General features: G+C 53.1%; 2 protein-coding genes across 3 annotated transcripts in view; one reads left to right on the plus strand and one right to left on the minus strand.

The window, feature by feature from the left end:
• Positions 1-316: 316 nt before the first annotated feature.
• Positions 317-12411, minus strand: Cacnb3 (calcium voltage-gated channel auxiliary subunit beta 3). 2 transcript variants are annotated; one of them, XM_071609928.1, is made up of 13 exons: positions 12235-12411; positions 5419-5541; positions 5065-5187; positions 4534-4649; positions 4220-4284; positions 3988-4007; positions 3737-3817; positions 3526-3584; positions 3241-3350; positions 2824-2975; positions 2592-2687; positions 2323-2472; positions 317-1668 (listed from the first exon to the last, which is right to left on the minus strand). In XM_071609928.1, exons 1-13 carry the CDS (start codon positions 12274-12276, stop codon positions 1354-1356), a joined length of 1452 nt encoding a protein of 483 aa, XP_071466029.1. In that variant the 5' UTR covers positions 12277-12411; the 3' UTR covers positions 317-1353. The 2 variants fall into 2 exon arrangements, with proteins under 2 accessions (XP_071466029.1, XP_027805766.1); XM_027949965.2 differs by lacking the exon at positions 12235-12411 and adding an exon at positions 9293-9525.
• Adcy6 (adenylate cyclase 6) overlaps positions 10295-17652 on the plus strand; it is a 42318-nt gene continuing 34960 nt past the window's right edge. Inside the window, exon 1 of the mRNA XM_071609926.1 lies at positions 10295-10299. The gene's annotated coding sequence lies outside the window, so the exon portion shown is untranslated. The remainder of the gene's footprint in view (positions 10300-17652) is intronic.

Consider the following 17652-nt stretch of genomic DNA (forward strand, 5'->3'; position numbering starts at 1 on the left):
GCATAGAATTCAAGGTATAGCTGCTAATAGGGCTTTTCTGACCTGAGGCAGGGACAGTGGGAAACTGTAACTAGTTTCTTCCTCATCTCTCTATACAAGTCCCTTCTATGCTGCCAAATGTCTATAGACAGCTTGGATATGAGAGGGTGGGGAGTGCCTAGGAGCCCAGGGTCTCCTGAAGCTCCACCCTTTGCCTCTTCCCACTCAATGGGTCATTGGAGAGAGAAGGGAAGACAAAATACCTTCTGGTAGATTTGGGGCACAAGATGAGGAACTTGGCCACCTGAGCCCACAGATATAGAACACACACCCGAGGGACTGTGCATGGTGTTTTATTAATGACAGTGAAATGGGACAGGGTCTTGTGGAGCATGCTCTGTAGGTCATACACTAGAGCCATAAGGCAAGGGTAACCAGGTAGCCAGGGCCTCTGGGGGCTGTCCACTGTGTCCTATGTCTCCTCATCTAACCCTAACCTAACAAGCAGCAGCTATGAGTCAGGGAATATTTTGGAGCCCCCATCTTCCAGGAGGCATGAAGGGTGAGAACAGAAATGCCAGGATGCAAGGGCAGAAGGATGAGAAAGGCAAGGAGGCCCCTAAGCTGTTCCTCCCCAAAACTTCCAATCCAGGTTGGCTCCTGCTGCCTTTTGGCTTGACCATGCTCCATGTCCCTGGTCCTGTCAGATGCTAAGCTTCCTGGAGGTGTGAGGAGGGCCTTTTTCTCCAAGAGCTTTGGTAGTGAGGTCTCTCCAGCCCCGCCTCACCTGCCTGCTACCCTGGTCTTGGATGTGGATGCCCCACTCCAACTGATGGGTGGAAGTACCATCCTGTTGGGCTTTGATTGTCTTGTTCCTAATGTATGGCAGTGAGGTGAATGGAGACCCTTGGACCCAAAGCACAACTCCTCAGTCCTATGACTATTAAGACCGTTGTTTGCTTGGGAATTTTGTTTCTTCCTTGTGCCATGTTGCCCACAGCCCCCACCCTCTTGTCACTATGAGGGAGCATCCCTTCCCTGAGTCTGGTGGGAAGGTCCCTGCTAAGGGGATCCTGGCCTGAGGGCACTGCCCAGTGGGGCAGTTTCTTGTGCAGGAGGCAAGGAAGGTGCCAGGGGTGCAGAACACACAGCTAGTACCTGGAATGGGAGCCTAGGGGGTCACTGTGCCCAAGAGGTGAGGGGTTCCCCTGCGTCTTCCAGAACCTTAGGACCACAGGCAGCCCTGGGACTGGGCAGGGGGTTGTGGGAGCTGAGCCTAGTGGCAGCCTAATGCCAGTCTAACTCCAACCTGCCTGGAGTGGGCATCCCAGCCAGCTGTGCCTGTGCCTGCCAGGGTAGGCCAGCAGGAGGCCATCAGTAGCTATCCTTGGGCCAAGGCCGGTTGCGCTGCCAGTTCCGGTCATTGTGGTTGTGCTCCGAGTCCTGGGCTAGGAGCCGGTCTTGGGGGTCATGCCCATTAGCACTGGGGAGCCCCGAGGTGTGTTGGCGGTGAGGCTGATACAGGTCCTGGTAGGTATCTGAATAGTCCTCCTCCAGGTGGCGTGAGCTGCGTTGTGAAGATCCTGTCCAGGCCTGGCGGGAGCTCTCGCTGGCCTCATCTGAGGGCATCAAGCTGTCCCGCTCCAGAGGTGAGTGCTCCTCGCCTCTCTCCCCCAGCAGCTGCTGGTTCTGAGGGCCACACAATAGCTCTAAGTGAAGCAGCATGGGATCTGGCTTCTGCCTCCCTCCCACCTCTGGCAGAGTGGAAGATTCTTCCCCTCAACTCAATTTACAGGTATAGGAGGAATTGGTATGAGGAAGAAGCATGCTGGATTATCTTTCCTGGTCAGATAAAGAATATTGGAGCTTTTGACCTCTGCAAAATTCAGGCTCTGCCTCCAAAACTGACTGGGAGGAGGGTTTGGAGATGTTTGTTTCTTTCCTTCCTTTTTTTTTTTTTTTTTGGCTACTGGGGACTAAACGCAGAACCCAGAGCAGGGCTTTACCACTGAGCCACATCCCCAGCCCTCTGTGTTTCTATTTTGAGACAGGTTCTCGCTAAGTTGCTGAGGCTGGCCTCAACCTTGCAATCCTCCTGCCTCAGCCTCCTGAAGATAATGTTTCTCTTGACTCCCTAGAAAACAAATCTTTGATTACCCATCTTATCGATTTACTCTCAACCAGGAAATTCCTTGGTCCATGTGCACTAGCTTTGTACAAAGTGGAAGCAGAGCTGAGAGCGCAACAATCCATTGGCCTTCTGAACGATAGGGCAAGGAAAATCCTCTGGGCAGAAAGGGTATGTGGTTTGGCTGGCAACGGTAACCCATTGTAAATGGTTACCTGAAGTCCAGGGATGGCACTGGGAGGGCCCAGAAGTCCAGGGCCAGGGGCTGGGTGGTGGGTGGCCCTCCAGTAAACCTCTAGGTACTCAGCCAGGTGCTCACAGGCATCCTCCAGCTGGTTTTCATCCAGAATCACATCAAATGACTCCTGGGGAAGGAGGGTAAAGGGAAAATGTTGGCTTCCTCTTGGCAGCAGTCCCTGCCCATCTCTACCACACCTGCTGCCCTGGAAGAGTGGGTATAGGAACCGCTGACCCAGGCACTCACCGGTGGGCACTGAACCAGTTTATCATATGCCATCATCTGTACTGTCAGATGCTTCATTTGTGATTTCCCACGGGAGCGAATGAGCCGCTGGAGTACCTGCAGGGGGGGAGGGTGGAACACTTACGAGTGGTGTTCAGGGACAATCTCATACCCTAGGAAAGGGCCTAAGCAGAGGTGTGCTGCATGCTAGGGGGCAGTTCTGTGGGCCTCCCCCATGCCCCTGTTGACTTACCTTGGGTGAGGATACTTTGACAAAGACGATGATGGGGGCCAATGAGGTCTTAGCCAGCTGTGCTGGGTGATTGATGGTGTCGGCATCCAATACTACTAGCTGCAGGGATTTGGCCAGCTCAAATATACGCTCAATCTCACTCTGTACCTCAGCTAAGGAAAGGAGCACAGTGCTCTGTAAATAGCACCCACTATTTACTCCCAGGACTTTGAGGGCTCCCAAATGGCAATCTAGAAGGAACTAGAGGCCTGGACAGGCAGAAGACCAGGGAATTGAGTAAGGGGATGGGTTCTTGATTATCTTGGGGCAGGCAGAGGAGACGGGCAGAAAAACAAGGAATGGGCAAGAAAAAAGGGAGAAGGTAGGTTCTCACTAGCTCTGGAGTGGGTAGAGAAGCAGGAGATGGGGACTCCTCACCAATGCTGGAACGGGCGGAGGAGCGCTCAATGATGGTCCTCTTGCCAGGATTGTTAAGCACAGATCTCTTTGCCAGTGAGAGGTCTGCTGTGACTCGGGTAATGGAGATCCTGGGGTAGGGGTGGGAAACCACAGCTGGCTTCAAACCTCAAACCATAAAAAGCCTCAGCCTCTCCTTACCCAGCTTTCTAGCTTTCCCTTTAGAGGAGACTTGCTCTAGGCATGGGGAAGTAGTCAATGATCTTCTCTCTGGTTCTCAGGTCAGGCCAGGCCAGGGCAGCTTACCTGCCATCAAATCTATGTTTGAGGAAGTCGAAGAGAGCCTTCTGCATCATGTCTGTAACCTGGGGGGAGGGCACAGTACTGATGCAAGCCCTCTTGGAGAGAGCAGTGTCCCCATACAAGGTCCCAGAGTTTTCTCCTTCCCACTGGCCCTGGGGCCTGCATATGGCAGTCTTGCCAGGGGTGACTCTTTGGGGTTGGGATTTCCTCTCACCTCATAACCTTTCAGAGAGGGTCCCACCAGCACCACAGGCCGCATGGAGGGCACCACATCATATGGGGGAACATGTTCTGCCTGCAGAATGAAGAAAATTATGGCCCTGGCACCAGCCTTATGCCTGAGTGGAGGGGGTAGTCAGAAGTTCTGGGTTCCCTCCCCTCTGTTCTGCCCCTCCAACAATGACTGCCCAGAAAAGTGTCCCTGTAGCCATGAGCCCCCCAGCCCATCTCCCTTTCTTGACTCACCTGCTTTTGCTTCTGCTTGGCTTTTTGGAAAAGGAAATAAAAGATTAAAGTTGGTGAAGGGAAAAGGCCCTGAGAGCATGGTATTCCCTTTCCCATGAGAGACACTGGGCTTCTCCCAGTTCTTTTGATCCCTCCACCAGCCCCTTCCCACACAGTTCACTGGGAGAATCCCCTTTTCCCCTGTGTCTTAGTTACCCATCTACCCAAGGTGGGTGGGTTAAGGGGAGACTACCTAGAGATGGAGGAGGGGAACGTCGGTTGCCAATGTCACTCAGGCTAGAAGGGTTCCCAGATCTCCTGAGAAGAAAAAAAGAAAAGAGTATAAATGTGTATGTTCTATGTTATCCAATAGTTGTATAAATGCCCACCCACTTATGAAAATTGAGTACCTGTGCTAAGTATGCATCTGTGGGTGTATGTGTAGATCTGTGTGGTGTAAATAATGTACAGCTGGGTCTTTGTGTACATATGTGGTGCATTTGACATGTACTGTGGGCCAAGTGCACGTTTGGGGTGTGTGTTTATTGAGTTACAGTCTGCTCTCACCTGGCCTTCTGCTCCTGTTTGAGTCGGATGCTCTCCAGGTGCTGGGGGCTGGGGATGAAGGCGATGTCCCCACCCTCTTTCACTAGCCGCCCGATCCACCAGTCATTGCTGTACTTCTGGGGTGGAGCAAGAGGGGCAGTGAGAGGAGCCAGCCCAGGACTCGGGCTGAGCTGGTCTAAGGAAAAGTAATGCCAGGGGCAGTGACAGGAGAAGGTGTTAGAAGGAAAGGCAGTCAGGGTCAAGCCACAGGATTTCAGAGTACAGCATCACAGTGGTCCCAGGGGGCCTCAGAGGCAACTAATCTAATGCTCACTTTACAGATACAGAAACTGAGGATAAAGCCAGGTCTCAGAATGGTAGAGACCTAGGGATCAGGTCTAGGGTGTAAAGGGTGTACAGGTGTATATAAAGGTAAGAATGGAAGAGTTTGGAGACTTCTTATTCACAGACTAAGAATTAAAGTAACAGGCATTGGGGGAGAAGCAAGAAAAGCAGATGCTAGAGGCTTTTTGGGGAAGGGGAGCTGATTACCTCTTTAATGTGCAGAAAATCTTTGGCCTCAAAGTTGACTCCAGAGCCCTGGACTGGGCACTCCTCATCCAGTACACCACAGTAGCTGACATTGGTCCTCACAGCAAATGCCACAGGTTTGTGCTGAAGAATTCAGCGGTTAGTACAAGGCACCCCTTCCAGTTTTGGCACACCATCAGGGGAAGGTGAGAGCTCCAGTAGAGGAGTTTGGTGTCAGCCTGAGCCTTTGCCCATTGCATGTGCACACACACGTACACACACACACTCATGCTCAAGTTTATCCTTCCTGACTCCACAGGACCCAGGACCCAGTGTAGGTTTCCCTCAGTCTGGCCTCCTACCCAAAAGGTATACCTTGGCCCTCTCGAGCTGCTGCTGAGCCTGGCTCTCCACTTCGCGCCGGGCACTCTCCCGGTCCTCTTCCAGGGAGACGTCTGAGTCTAGAGATGGGCGGCTGGTATAGGAGTCAGCTGAACCCTGGGATGGGAGAAAGGCTGTGACCCCTGGGCTCAGGTGTGAAGGACACCAGAAAGGCATCCTCTTAAAGCTACACTGGTGCCTCTGTTACAGCCTCTCCATCTCCCAGGGGGTAATTGGAATCTCATGCTGCTTCTATCCACTGAGAAGGAACACAGTGCCTCTGAACCTACAGGGAAGCTGGTCTGATCCATATATGCAAAGATCAGGGCCCCTTCCCTCCCAGCCTATTAATACTGCAGCTTTGTATAGAGACATCACTTCTCCCTCCTTTTTCTCTTCTCTACCAAGTCCTCTGAGACAGAGAAGGGAGATGATATGTACTGAAGATGATATGCTAGAGATAATTCTCAATCCAGGAGACCAGCCCCCCCTTGTTCACACCAGCCTAAAAAGCAGCCTGGACATCATCTCTTAAGATGTTTGAGAAGAGTACAGTCAGGAACAGTCAAGAGACGCTGGTTGCCACCTCACAGGCCTGAGTGTCTGGATGTAGCCATTTGCCCTCTTAGGGTCCACCTTCCCTACTCCAACAAGGTTTTGAAGGCTCCCAAATGGTAAGCCCTTGCTCTTCTCTAGTGTGAAGACTGAGCTGTCAACTCCTGGAAGCTACCTCCCCTTTACTGTCCCTACCACCCACTTTCTTTCATTTCACACCTGCTGGGGCATATGGCCAGGTGTGAGCAGCAAATCAGACAGACTAAGAGGGCAATACAAAGCTATCTCCCTGGGCACAGCAAAGGCTGGGCCACACCTACCGCTTGGTCTATATCTCCCCACCCCTTTCCTGGGCCCAGGTGGATATCAGGCCCTGGAGGAAGACCACACTGGTGCCAAGCAACCCAGCTGAGGTAGTACAGGACCCTGGGGATGTGGGAGGGTGTCTTTGGTAATATGAAAAGAGAGTCTCAAAGATCTTCCCATAGAAAGGATCTTTGAGCAAAGAAGGTGCATTTGAAGGGTTGCAGAGTCCACCTTCAAGGCCATAAGGGAGTTGTCCAAACTAATAAGAAGATCCAGAGTTAGAGTCAAGTGGTTGGAAGTTAGGATATCTGAGTTTTCCCTGCAAGTCTAGGGAAAATGAAATCTTGTTTTCTACCTCAGTTTTCCTCTTTAAGGGCAAAAGTCTGAAGGGATAATTTGCTCAATTCTGAGATGCCAGTGGCAGAGAGAAGGAAGGAGCTTGGATAAAGGGTTCCTGTAGGAGTGTGTGGGAGAAGATGTTTTAGGATCCCAGGCTGAGGAATATTCATTCTGTTAAGCCTATGGGGCATGGTCACCTACAGAAGGCAGTAAAGGCTAGATAGACTCTCAGTGGAAGAGACAACATCAAGCACCTGCCCATTAGTCATGCCTTCTTCCTCATCACTGCCTTGGGCAAGAGGGCTGGTCAGCTTGGTGTCAGTCAGGGCCCTACAGCCTAAGCTAGAGATAACATCTATAGTAGACCCAAGGCATGGACACAGTTCAGGGGGAAAGCCTTTCATTTGAAAGGAGCAGAGTTTGCTTGTGTTCCCTATCTCTACTGAAAACAAAATAAGGCTGGCTTGGCAGCAGGATAATGAGAGGCTGAGCCCCAGAAAAAAACCTTTGTATAGAGTGAGAGTCCTCCTTCCCAGGAGCCTTAGAACACAAGTGCTAACTCTGTGAGACATTGCGGGCTGAGTGAGGGGACAGAAGCCAAAAGGACAGGAGGCAGGAGGCAAGGCAGGATGACCATTCACTTGGCATATGTCAGAGAAAGACCTCCTAGATGCCCAGCATGGTGCTGAGAGAGGAGTTCCATATTTATTTCCTGCTGCCCAGGCTCTCAGCCTTATTTAGGGATCTTACTATCCCTATCTGGGGCATCTGACTTAGTTGGCCTCTCACACTAGGAAGGGAATGTCAGAATCTCTCCCTAAATATTTAATAAGTTGTGCTCAGAATGGAACCCCTCTCCATGATTCCAAAGTCCTAAGGGCTTGCTCATCTTTCACGCTCTGATATCACTTTGGGAAAGTCAGGGCTGTCCTAAAAAGCATATGTTGGGGTCTTACTTTCCCCACTCCCTGATATGCCAAAACAGCCAGAGGCTCAGTACTTGGGAGCTGCCAGAGTTGGCACAGTGCCCTGGTGGTGCCCCCCTTGCCTGGTGAGTGTGTGGGCAGGCTGCAGCTCCTCTCTTGCCTGGCACGGGGGAAGGAGAGGAGGGAGATGAGCCTGTGGATTTATTTAGAGCCTGATCTCCCTCCTACTGCTTCAGAGGGGGCCTCAGGGAGAGCAAGGAGCCAGGCAAGGGGAAAGAAGGTGGGGGAGGATGATCCAGGAACCAGAGGGGAACAGCAATGGGTCAGCAGGCTCCTCTCCAATACCATCCACGTGTCAGTCTTTTCCTTGCAATAGTCCTCGCCTTCTCACCAGGGATGGGAAGAACCTCCTAGGGCCCTGCAGCCCCATTGAGAGGTTTGTTCTCAAGCTCACCTTGGCCCCCTGGGCTACACCAGCTGTCCCTTCAACTGTCAGAAAGAGGTGTCCACCAGAACCTTGAAAATCATCTGCTCTAGCTGCAATGTAATTAGCCCCAGAGGACCCATGGAAAATTTGGCCCAGAAGGAGCTCAGTCCCAGAAAAGGACTGACAGCTGCCTGGTCTGAGCCCCAATATCATCTATACTGGACCTGGTGGTGAGCGATGGGAGAAGACTTGACTCAATGGTGCTTTCAGACCTGGGAATGCTCAACCCTTCATCCTATCAGAGGCCCCCTCCAAGCCAGTTGTCTTTTACTAAGAAGGTCTTCTTGTGGGATGTTTGAGGGAAGGCTGGCAGCTCCAAGGGACTGAGGCTGCTCCCTGGACTCTTATCTTTCCAGGCATATTCCCTGCTCTCTGAGCTCCTGCTCCGGGAATCACTGCCTAATGAGCTGATTTGTCTCAGTGGGTCAGGAGATAAAAGCAAAGAGAAGAATTAAATATTTATTGGTTGCCTGGTTCTCTGAGCAAAGAGCTTCCTCTCCATCCCCAGGCCCTCAGCTCCTCTGGCCTCACCTCCAGGCCCTCCATGCTGAGCAGGAGCTCAGGACACCCGCTGCTCTGAGAAAGCCTCAGGAGGGGGCTGAGTAATGGATGGGGCTCAGTCAGCTGGGCCACCCATGTGCTGGATGTCCAGGTTTCAGCCTGGGAGAGAAACTGGGCTAGAGAAAGGGTGAGGAGAAAAGGCAATTCGCAGAGATGGAGAACAGAGAGGAATGATGATGCTCCTCAAGTTTTAGGATTCCTCTGACTGAAGAAGCTGGTACCCGACTCTCTGATGTTCTCCTAGCCCCCCAATTTGTCCTTTACCTTGAGGCACTGCTCTGGAGTGTCCCCCCTGCCCAGGAGCACCAATTTCTCTCCAACAGCAGTGTTTAGACCCCATAAAGCCAGAATTTGAAACTCCAGACATTGCGTGTTCCCTCTCTAAAGCCTCAGTGTCTATAGCCTCGACCCCTTTCTCCCTCTTCCCCTTATGCCCTGGGCTTTGGGGCCACCTGCTCAAATCTCCCCCAACTCCAGTGCCCCCTCCATACATTCCTACACCCCTTAGTCTAGGCCTGGGGCACTGGGAAGCCCCTGGCCTGAAAACCCATCTCTCCACTTTCCTAGAACGCCCCCCTACGCGCCCTGCCCCGCCACTGAGGCGTTTTTCAAAGTCCTGAACTGGGGGAAGGGTTGAAGGGAAAGGAGGTGTCACCCCAATTGCCCCACCCCCACCCTCCCCGTGGGCACTCACCGCCTCCGAGTCCTCAAACCCGGGCACGTAGGAGTCGTCATACATGGGGGAGTCCGGGTGGGGGAAGCGAGCGGCGCCGGGGGCGGGAGCGGCCCGGAGGCTGGGGCGAGGACAGCGGGCCGCGCCCGAGATGCCACGGAGCCCCGCAGCCCTGCGGGCGGCGGCGGAAAGCGAGAGAGCGCGAAGGAGGGAGCGAGCCGCGAAGACCAGCTGCTCGGAGCTCAAATCACCGCTCCCCCTCCCCACCCCCCAAACCCAGCCGGTCCCACCCCAAGCGCGGCTGAGGAATCTGGCGCCGGCTCCTACAACAATAGTGCCCGCCCACCTGACCCCCTCCCGGGAAGGCGGAGGCGGCGGGGGCGCCGCGGCCTGGGAGCGGTGGGGGGACTGGGCCCGGGAGGCGGCGGGCGCGAGTCGGGGAAGGTGGGTCCCCCAGCACCTCTGGGGCAGGGGCAGCGGGGAGGAAGGGAGGAGAGGCTGCGGGCGGGGCGGATCCGGGCGGGAGGAGGCGGGGCGAGGAGAGATGCGGAGACAGAGACGCTCAGCAACCCAGGAACTACTCCGCGGGGAAACAAAGGGCTGCCGCGGGGGGAGGGGAGGGGGCGCGAGGCAGGGAGGAGGCGCGACCTGAGCCAAGACCGGAGAGACCACGGGTGACGGGAAGGCAGGAGAGGACAAAAAGCAGTAATCGAGGCAGAGGAAGGAAAATGCGAAGACTGAGGGTCACAGGAGAAGCCGGGGAGGTGGATCGGGGGTGGGGAGAAGGGACGGGCAGCAGACGGGGAGAGTCCCAGGTGAGAAGGCAGTGTGTCCGGAGTGTTATCGCTCCCTAAGAGACAACAAATGCAAACCCCGTAGTAATACTGGGGAGGAATCGGTTTGGCGACCCCAGGCCGATGCCTTGAAAGCAGCCCCTGTCTCAACAGATGCTTCGCCCGGTCTGTACTGGGCTGCAGCAAAAGGCGGTGTCGCCCAACCCTTGAGAAGGGAGGAATTTCCCAAGCCGGGTAGGCCCGTTACACCTGTTGCGCGGGAAGATTTCATCCTAGCCCGGCCAGGATGGAAGTTCCCTTCCTAAAGTCCTTGCCAAGGATTGTGCCAGGCATTGCCAAGGCATCTGTGGGAACTGGAGCAGGAAGGGGCTGTTTTAGGTGAACCTAAAGAGAAAGGGGAAGAAACCAGAGGATGGCGGTAGGTGGGTGAGACAAAAGGTGGGATCGTGGCACACTAGGGTTGGGAGGACAAAATAGCAAATCTCCTGCTTTGCAAAAGGTCCAAGATAGGGTGGGCACTATCCTAGTTCTAGCCACAGTTCTACTCTGCATCACTCAGTCTCCTTCAAAGGAGTACTGCGATTTGATATAGAGCAGCAGCCCTTGTCTTCAAGAAAAATTTCCCCAAATCTACCCACTTAAGTTTCCTCCTTTTTGCATTTCCTGAGCATAATTATTCATTTGAATTCTCACCACCTACCTGAGCACCCCAAGAGGAGGATGTGATAGATTTGAATTACCTTTGGAGCATACACACTTTGGTCTATGCTCTTGTGCCTAAACTCAGTCCTTTCCATTCCCAGTTTCTCATACCCAGGAGGGTGAGTTCAGGAATTTACTCATCCCTTTTACCGTTGGAGGCTAAAGGGAAATCAGAAAGCCAAAACTGTAATGGGTTTGATAAGATTCATAGCAGAAGGCACAGTGCATAGGAGAGAGAGGAAGATCACACAAATCAACTAACTTGCCACCTGTATCACTTCTTCCTATTCCCTTGGCAAGAAAAAGTGAAGGGGACTCATCTTCAGACTGTCAAATTTGTCTGCCCACACCTTTGAGTGGGCCACTTCAGCCCTTCTTTCTCCTGGGGTTGGCAGATAACTGTTGCAGTCCCTGTGACTGAGAATGCTGGTCACAACTGAGGGAGGCAGTCCGATTTCACAATTCCCTCTCATTCCTGCAGGTGTAGGGGTGATATATTGGTTTTTCTGTACTGAAAGGTCCCAGATACTGTCTTCACTTTTATGTCCTCTCCCAGTTCCTCACTGTTCCTTGTATCCTCCTTTTTTCTTCTCTCCATCCAGAGGGTAGAGAGGTGTGAAAGAGTGCCCTCCTGGGATATGGTCCTAATGGTTCTCTCCCATCCCTGAATCTACTCTCCTGGTCTCTTCTTTTTGGACTCTCCCCATGCACATGGGGTTCTGGGACTGTAGGTAACAGAAGATCTGCCATTAGCAGCACTCATTCCTCACACACATTGTTGCCTTCATCCCCAGCTGGGACAATGGTGTGTAAGTCTGCTCCTGAGGCATGAGTTGCCATGCTCACCACTCCCAGGAGATCAATTCAAGTTCCTCATATCTGGGCCCATCCCCTGGGTCCCTTTGGTGCTTCAGAGCCTCCCTTCCACCTCCCCATAATCCTTTCATTTCTCACCTCACCCAAACCTGCCTACTCCAGTTCTCATACCATACTAATCATGGATGCAGGACCTAAGAGGCAAAGCTGAAATAACCAGGTTTAGGAGAGTCTCTAGAATGCATTATAGCTTCTCTAAGCTGTGCATATCCCAATCCCCAGGCATCGAGTAGAGAAACTGAGGCAGGAGCTAGGACTTCTGGACTAAATGGAGATCGGTAGCATTCTAGCTGCTAGGCTGCCCCCAGGGAACTTAGAATGGGCACCAGGGGGAACTTGAGAGAGCCTTCCTATTAATCCAGCCCATTTTCTGGCTCCCCAATCAGTCCTCCCTCCCATTCCAGTCCCAATACTAAGGAGCTCTGGCTGCCCCTTCCTCTCTTACCCAGTGGCCCTTTTATCCTTGGCCTTACCTCTGGTTTCCCCTCCCTCCTCATGCTGCAGTCTCCCCCAAATGTGGGCCCTCTCCTAAGCTTGAAGCAGAGCTCTCCTCCCACCCACTGGGAAAGGGGGGGGGGTGCCCGTAGTTACCTCGTTCAGCAGGAAGGTTGCACTGGAGTCAGAAAAAGACATAGACCGGGCTATTGGCTTCTCCCCCTCCCCCGGGCCAGGGGCTCCGAGGTGGGAGCAGGACCCAGCCGCTGTTCTGCACACTGGCTCCCGCCTGCACGCTTGGCCTCGCCCCACGCCTGCCCGACTCAGCCGCCTGCTCTCTTCCCTCGCTCCTGGTTCCTCCCCTTTCCCTCCTCCCTCCCTTCCCCCTCCCTTCCTCGCCGCCTCCCTTCGCCTTTCAGTCCTGCCTCTTTCCACTTCCGTCTCTCTCTACGATCCCTGTTCTCCGTTCATCTGGGTGCCTCCCTTTGTCCTTCCGTCCCGATCGCTCGCTCTCCCTTCCCATCTTCCCTTCCCCCTCCGCGTCTTCCTATACCTCCTCCCGGGAAAGTGTAGGGACCCTGGAGCTCCCACCGCCGCAGGCAGAAGGGCGGGAATAGTTCAAAGTCTGCCCTGGCACCTGATCTTTAGGAGAGGGTTCTGCCGTCCTGACCTTGCTTCCCGCGTTCTGCTCTTACACTCCTGTACCCCAGGAAGAAAGGCACCGCGATCCCAGCGGCAGCCGCGACCCCGACTTCAGCCGAGGGAAGGACCAAAAAGGAAGAATGCTAGCGTTCGGCTTGCTTGCCGAAGCTTCAGGGCGCCCCCTCAGGGCTCCAGAGAAGCCAAGTCCATCTACCCCTCCCAGGGGCCAGACCCTGGGGCTTCTGCGGGATTTATTTGGAGACAGTCCAGCCGCGACGCTCCCCGCTCCCGGGGGAATCTCTACCGTCTTCCCTCTTTCCTGGGTCCTGCACCCCGCAAAGGGCGAGGCGAAGCGAGGTGGCTCCTTCCCCATTGGTTGCAGTGCCTCCTGGGCTCGCTGGCCAGGTGTCTGCGCACGTCCTCCAGGTGGCTGCACCCACCGGGGGTCCTGTCTCTTGCCAGCAGGAGGCGCTGCCCTGACCTGGCGCAGCCCCTAAAGAGATCCCGCCAAAGCCTAGAATCCCACTCCCTCTCTCCGGGAACTACAGTCCCACCTCCAGACCCTCAGGAAGGGATCCGGGAATAGAGTATACTCTATACCCATTCCCGTGGGGCTCCTTTTAGGCACCCGCGGTCCCCGGACTCTGGACCATTCCTACCTCCATCCTGGTCTAAAGGGGCGTCCGGTTAAGCCGGGCAGCGGCCCAGTTGGGACTGGGCAGCAGGAGCAGAGTCTCGGGACAGCTTCTCGGGTCAGTACCCCTTCCCGCCCCTCCGGCGGGCACGTCAAATAGGACAAGCCCAAGTTCTGGCGGGGGAGGGAGGAGCGGGGGGTGTAGTCCCAGTCGTCTCTCTCCCTGCACCCTTCTCAGCGGACCAACCTCTCATTGGTTCTTCCAAACCCCCAACATCCAGGCTGTACCCTTCTCCATACCCAAGACGGCGTCTGGGAGTGGGGGCGACAGACCCTCTCACGGTAGCAGGCCTGAGACTGAAAGACCTGGGTCTCCAACTTCACCTCAGCACTACTAGAACTCTCCCTTTCCCAGCTCCCCTTTAAACCCACTTCCTCTGGGGTGATCAGGACCCCCCCAACCCTCTTATTCCCTGAGGATCTCAGGAGACTTGCTCTCCCTGTCTGCTCAGCTGTCCCTCCACTTGTCCCCATTCCAGAAGGAGCTACATTGTAGAAGAGTCCATTCTCAGAGCTCTCACCACCCTCAGTTCTTCCTTGGGCTGGATTTAACCTGAAAAGTGCTTTGTGAGGACACCGCCTCCCCTCTCTCTGTGGTCTAGTTAGAGGATCCGCGGATCCCCTAGGGACTGCCAACCCCCCCACCCAAGTTACTCAGCTTCAACCTTTCAGAGGAGATGTGTGTGTGTGTGTGTGTGTGTGTGTGTGTGTGTGTTCATAATGTGTGTGGAGGTTTTTTGTTTTGTTTTTGTTGGGGGGCTCTAATAGAGGGAGCAAAAGCTTTGCCTTTCATTCGGCAATAAGACCTGGAGGGAGAGAGGCTCCCCCTCCTTACCCTGCCCCCTGCTGCTGACCACGGCTAATGGACTAGCTCCTCTGGGCCTTGGGGCAGCTTGAGTTTCCATAGGAGAAGCAATTGTCCCTGGCTCCCTCTTCCCCTTCCTTCCCTCTACTCCCTCTGCCTGAATCCATGGTTAGAAACCATCTCCCCTCTTTAAAACAGAAATATCAATTACTTCTCCTTGAGCTTATCAGAGGGAATCTGAGGTGCACAGGATCAGTTCACATATCCATCTGCTACAGAAAAGATCGGAGCTTCAGAGCAACAACCAGGAGACCAGTCTCTAGATTCCCAAGCTGCCCTTTTCCAAGCCCCTTTGTGTGAGATGACCGGTAGGATCATTCCCTCTCTGAGACCTGTCCAGGACACACACCCCCTCTTCTTCCCTAAGGGAGGTCCCTCAGGTTTCCCTTCTCTGGCTCTGACCTCACAGTATCTGGGCAGGGCATCCTAAGAGGGGCTTCTAGCATGGACAAAGTTAGGGGACCCTTGCCCTAACTTGCCCATTCAGGTCCTGGACTTTAGCATACAAGCTGGAGGACTTTCCAGGCAGCCCATCCCTTCTCCCTGGATCCAACTCACCTTGTCCCCTGACCTCCCAGATTTCCAGGTTGTCAGGACTCAGGATATTTGGCAGGGCCCCTGCTGATCTTTCTGGCTAATTTCTGCACAAATGAAGCTCTGCACTAGGAGTTTGCCCTACGGCTATAGAGCTGAATTTCAACCTCTGTTTGCCTCCTCAGCATGGCATAATCTACACACCTGTGCTTAGTGGCCCTGGTATTTGAAAATCTGTGCACGACAGGATAGAGATCACTACAGCTATTCCTTTATGTCTATTCTACCAGACCAAAAAAGATGCCTAGCCCTTCTCTTCTGGGAAAATTTGGCAGTAGTTTCCACAGGGAATCCCCATGGCCAAATCCAGATATTACTCTGGGGAAGTTCCTCAGACATCAAACCTCAGTCTCTCCTGCTGCAAGCAGTCATCTTTTTCTGGCCTCCTGCCTCTGGGTCCATGGTGTTATTTGATGCCTTGAGGCACTTTCAGCCTCCATCCCCTGATGCAGCATTTGCTATAAATATATCTGAAGAGTTTCTTGCTGACAGTGCCCAGAAAGATTACACCCTCCTTCCTGCAAGCAGGCCTCCAGGGACTGGGGAGTCAGCTATGGCTTCAAGACCTAACACTTACCTACTCTGGGACAGACAGTGTGACTGCTCTGTGGATTTGGGAGTTCGGCCTTTTGAAGGGGAAGGTGAGAAAGCTGAGATGCTTGACTCTCATCCTCCTGCTGTCCAGAGTCTGGCTCATCCTGGCACACAGTAGGTGCTTGATATATGTTTGTTTTAGTCTTAGACCTCAGTTTCCCCTCTGGCTCCATTGCATGTATTATGTGATTCCAGGTCCACAGAATGGGTTGGAGTGGGAACCAGGCTGGGGAAGGAGCAGAACTTTAGGGCTGCCTCAGCATGGGGCATGGAAGGCAGGATCCCTAGGATGGTGGGGAAGGAGGCTGGCTGCACTTTAGCACCATTTCTCCTCCCTGGAGGCAAAGAACCAGTCTTGCCAAACTCCCAACACTTTAGGATTCTGAATCATCTGCTCAAGGGGTGGGTTCACCTACTTACCCGACTCCTGCAGGCTTATAAGCTTAGTAAATATCAGGCTAGACAGGGAAGTTGGGGTGGAAAAGCAATGGGGGCAGCAGTGTTTGATTTCAGATAACAGAACTTTTAGGGGAGAGGTTCCTCAAGTGGGAGCAGCTGAAACATGTCAAAAACTTGGGATAAAGCGGACTTGCATCTTTTAGGAGGATAGCCTGGAAAAGGCTCAGAAGCATGGGGTGTGAGGCTGAGCCCCGCATGTACAGCTGGCCTGGCGGGAGTGGGGTTGAGGCTCTGTGATGATCCCTCCTCTCTGCCTCTCTGGTTTGCGTGTGAGTTTCCTTATGTCCATGGTATGGCTCCTCTTATCCAGACCAGAGCCCCTCCCTAACAAAGAGCAGGGGAGGAGGTACCAGCATGGGTGTGGAGGTTAGGTATATTCTACTTGCTCTACCAGCCCTCTGCCCCACTTCTGACTCCCCCAATGTAAGGCTCTGAGCTGTGGTAGCCATCTCTGGCTCAGAATGAGGGCATAGTGCCTACAGCCTCCCCAGGAATGAATTATTGAAGAGGGCATAGTGCCAGTTGCTCATAGCTCTTGACCCTTGGGCCCAACATTGCCTCTTGCTCTGCTTCTCACGGCTTCAAGGGTGATGATGAGTCCTGGGGTCCTGAGAAGGGAACATTAGGGAGAGGCAGAAACTGGATAGGGATGAAGAAGCAGGGCCTTAGGGTGGAGGCAAGTAGGCTGATAAAGTGTGGTTCCCCCTCATGAATGAGGAGGGTACTCTTAGAACAGAGGGAGCTGGCAGCCATCTGGAACCAGGTTGGAAATTAGAATGGAAAGACCCTTGACCCTTGTGACTGTCCAGATTTGGAAGTTTGAATTCTTGTAAAGCCTCTGGTGTACTAGAGGCAGAAGGAGTCTGGGTTCTTCCTTGAACAACCTGAGGTTAGCCCCAGTATGGTCTGTTAGCTAACCAAGAATGCTCTGTGCAGAGCTCTCATGCCTCTGCTCCAAATGAGATCCTGTATGTGTGTTGTGAGTAGAAGGCAGTTAAGTGTCAGGGACCTACACAGGCCACCTGGAACTATGATGGAAAGAAGGCAGGATTTGGAGTCTGAAGACAAGAATGCAAGTCCTAATCCTACCATTTACTAGTTGTGGGCAAGCCATTTATTATCTCAGAAACCACTGATGTACCAGTGAATGACTGATGTGGTTCAGTGGCAGACTGCTTGCCTTAGTATGCACAAGGCCCTGGGTTCTGTCCCAGCACCACAACATACAAACAAATACATGAAGCAAACAAGCTATCTTTATTTATTTTTAAACTTATGTATTTATTTGGTACTGGGGATTGAATTCAGGGGCACTTTACCACTGATCTATATCTGCAGACCTTTTAATTTATTTTTAAAATTTGAGACAGGGTGTCCTACATTGCTAAAACTGGCCTTGAACTTCAATTCCCTTCCTCAGCCTCCTGAGCCTCTGGGAACACAGTTGTGTACCACCGTGGTCAGCTAAAGCTATCTTTGAAAAAAAATAAGAAATAAAAAGGGGAAAGAACAATGTTCATTTATCACAAGACTCTGGGAGTATTCAACAGGAACAGTGTGTTTCAAAAAATGTAAATTGCTATATCAAAGTTATTGGGAGTAGGAGTATCAAAAGGGAAGCAGCTGGACATGGTGGTCCACACCTATAATCCCAGCAACTAAAGAGGCTGAGGTAGGAGGATCACAAGTTTGAGGTCAGCCTCAGCAATTTAGCAAGGCTTAGTGA

The sequence above is a fragment of the Marmota flaviventris genome, chromosome 3, assembly GCF_047511675.1.
Source record: "Marmota flaviventris isolate mMarFla1 chromosome 3, mMarFla1.hap1, whole genome shotgun sequence".
In the NCBI taxonomy this organism is placed as follows: domain Eukaryota; kingdom Metazoa; phylum Chordata; class Mammalia; order Rodentia; family Sciuridae; genus Marmota; species Marmota flaviventris.

Bases quoted from the DNA above. Each gene is read 5' to 3' on its own strand.
- Cacnb3 (XM_027949965.2), bottom strand. From the start codon at position 9,337: ATGTATGACGACTCCTACGTGCCCGGGTTTGAGGACTCGGAGGCG. The intron at 5,188-5,418 runs GTATACCTTTTG...TGAATTCTTCAG, and splicing joins AGCAGCTCGAGAGGGCCAAG to CACAAACCTGTGGCATTTGC. The intron at 3,351-3,525 runs GTAAGCTGCCCT...CCCCTACCCCAG, and splicing joins AAACATAGATTTGATGGCAG to GATCTCCATTACCCGAGTCA.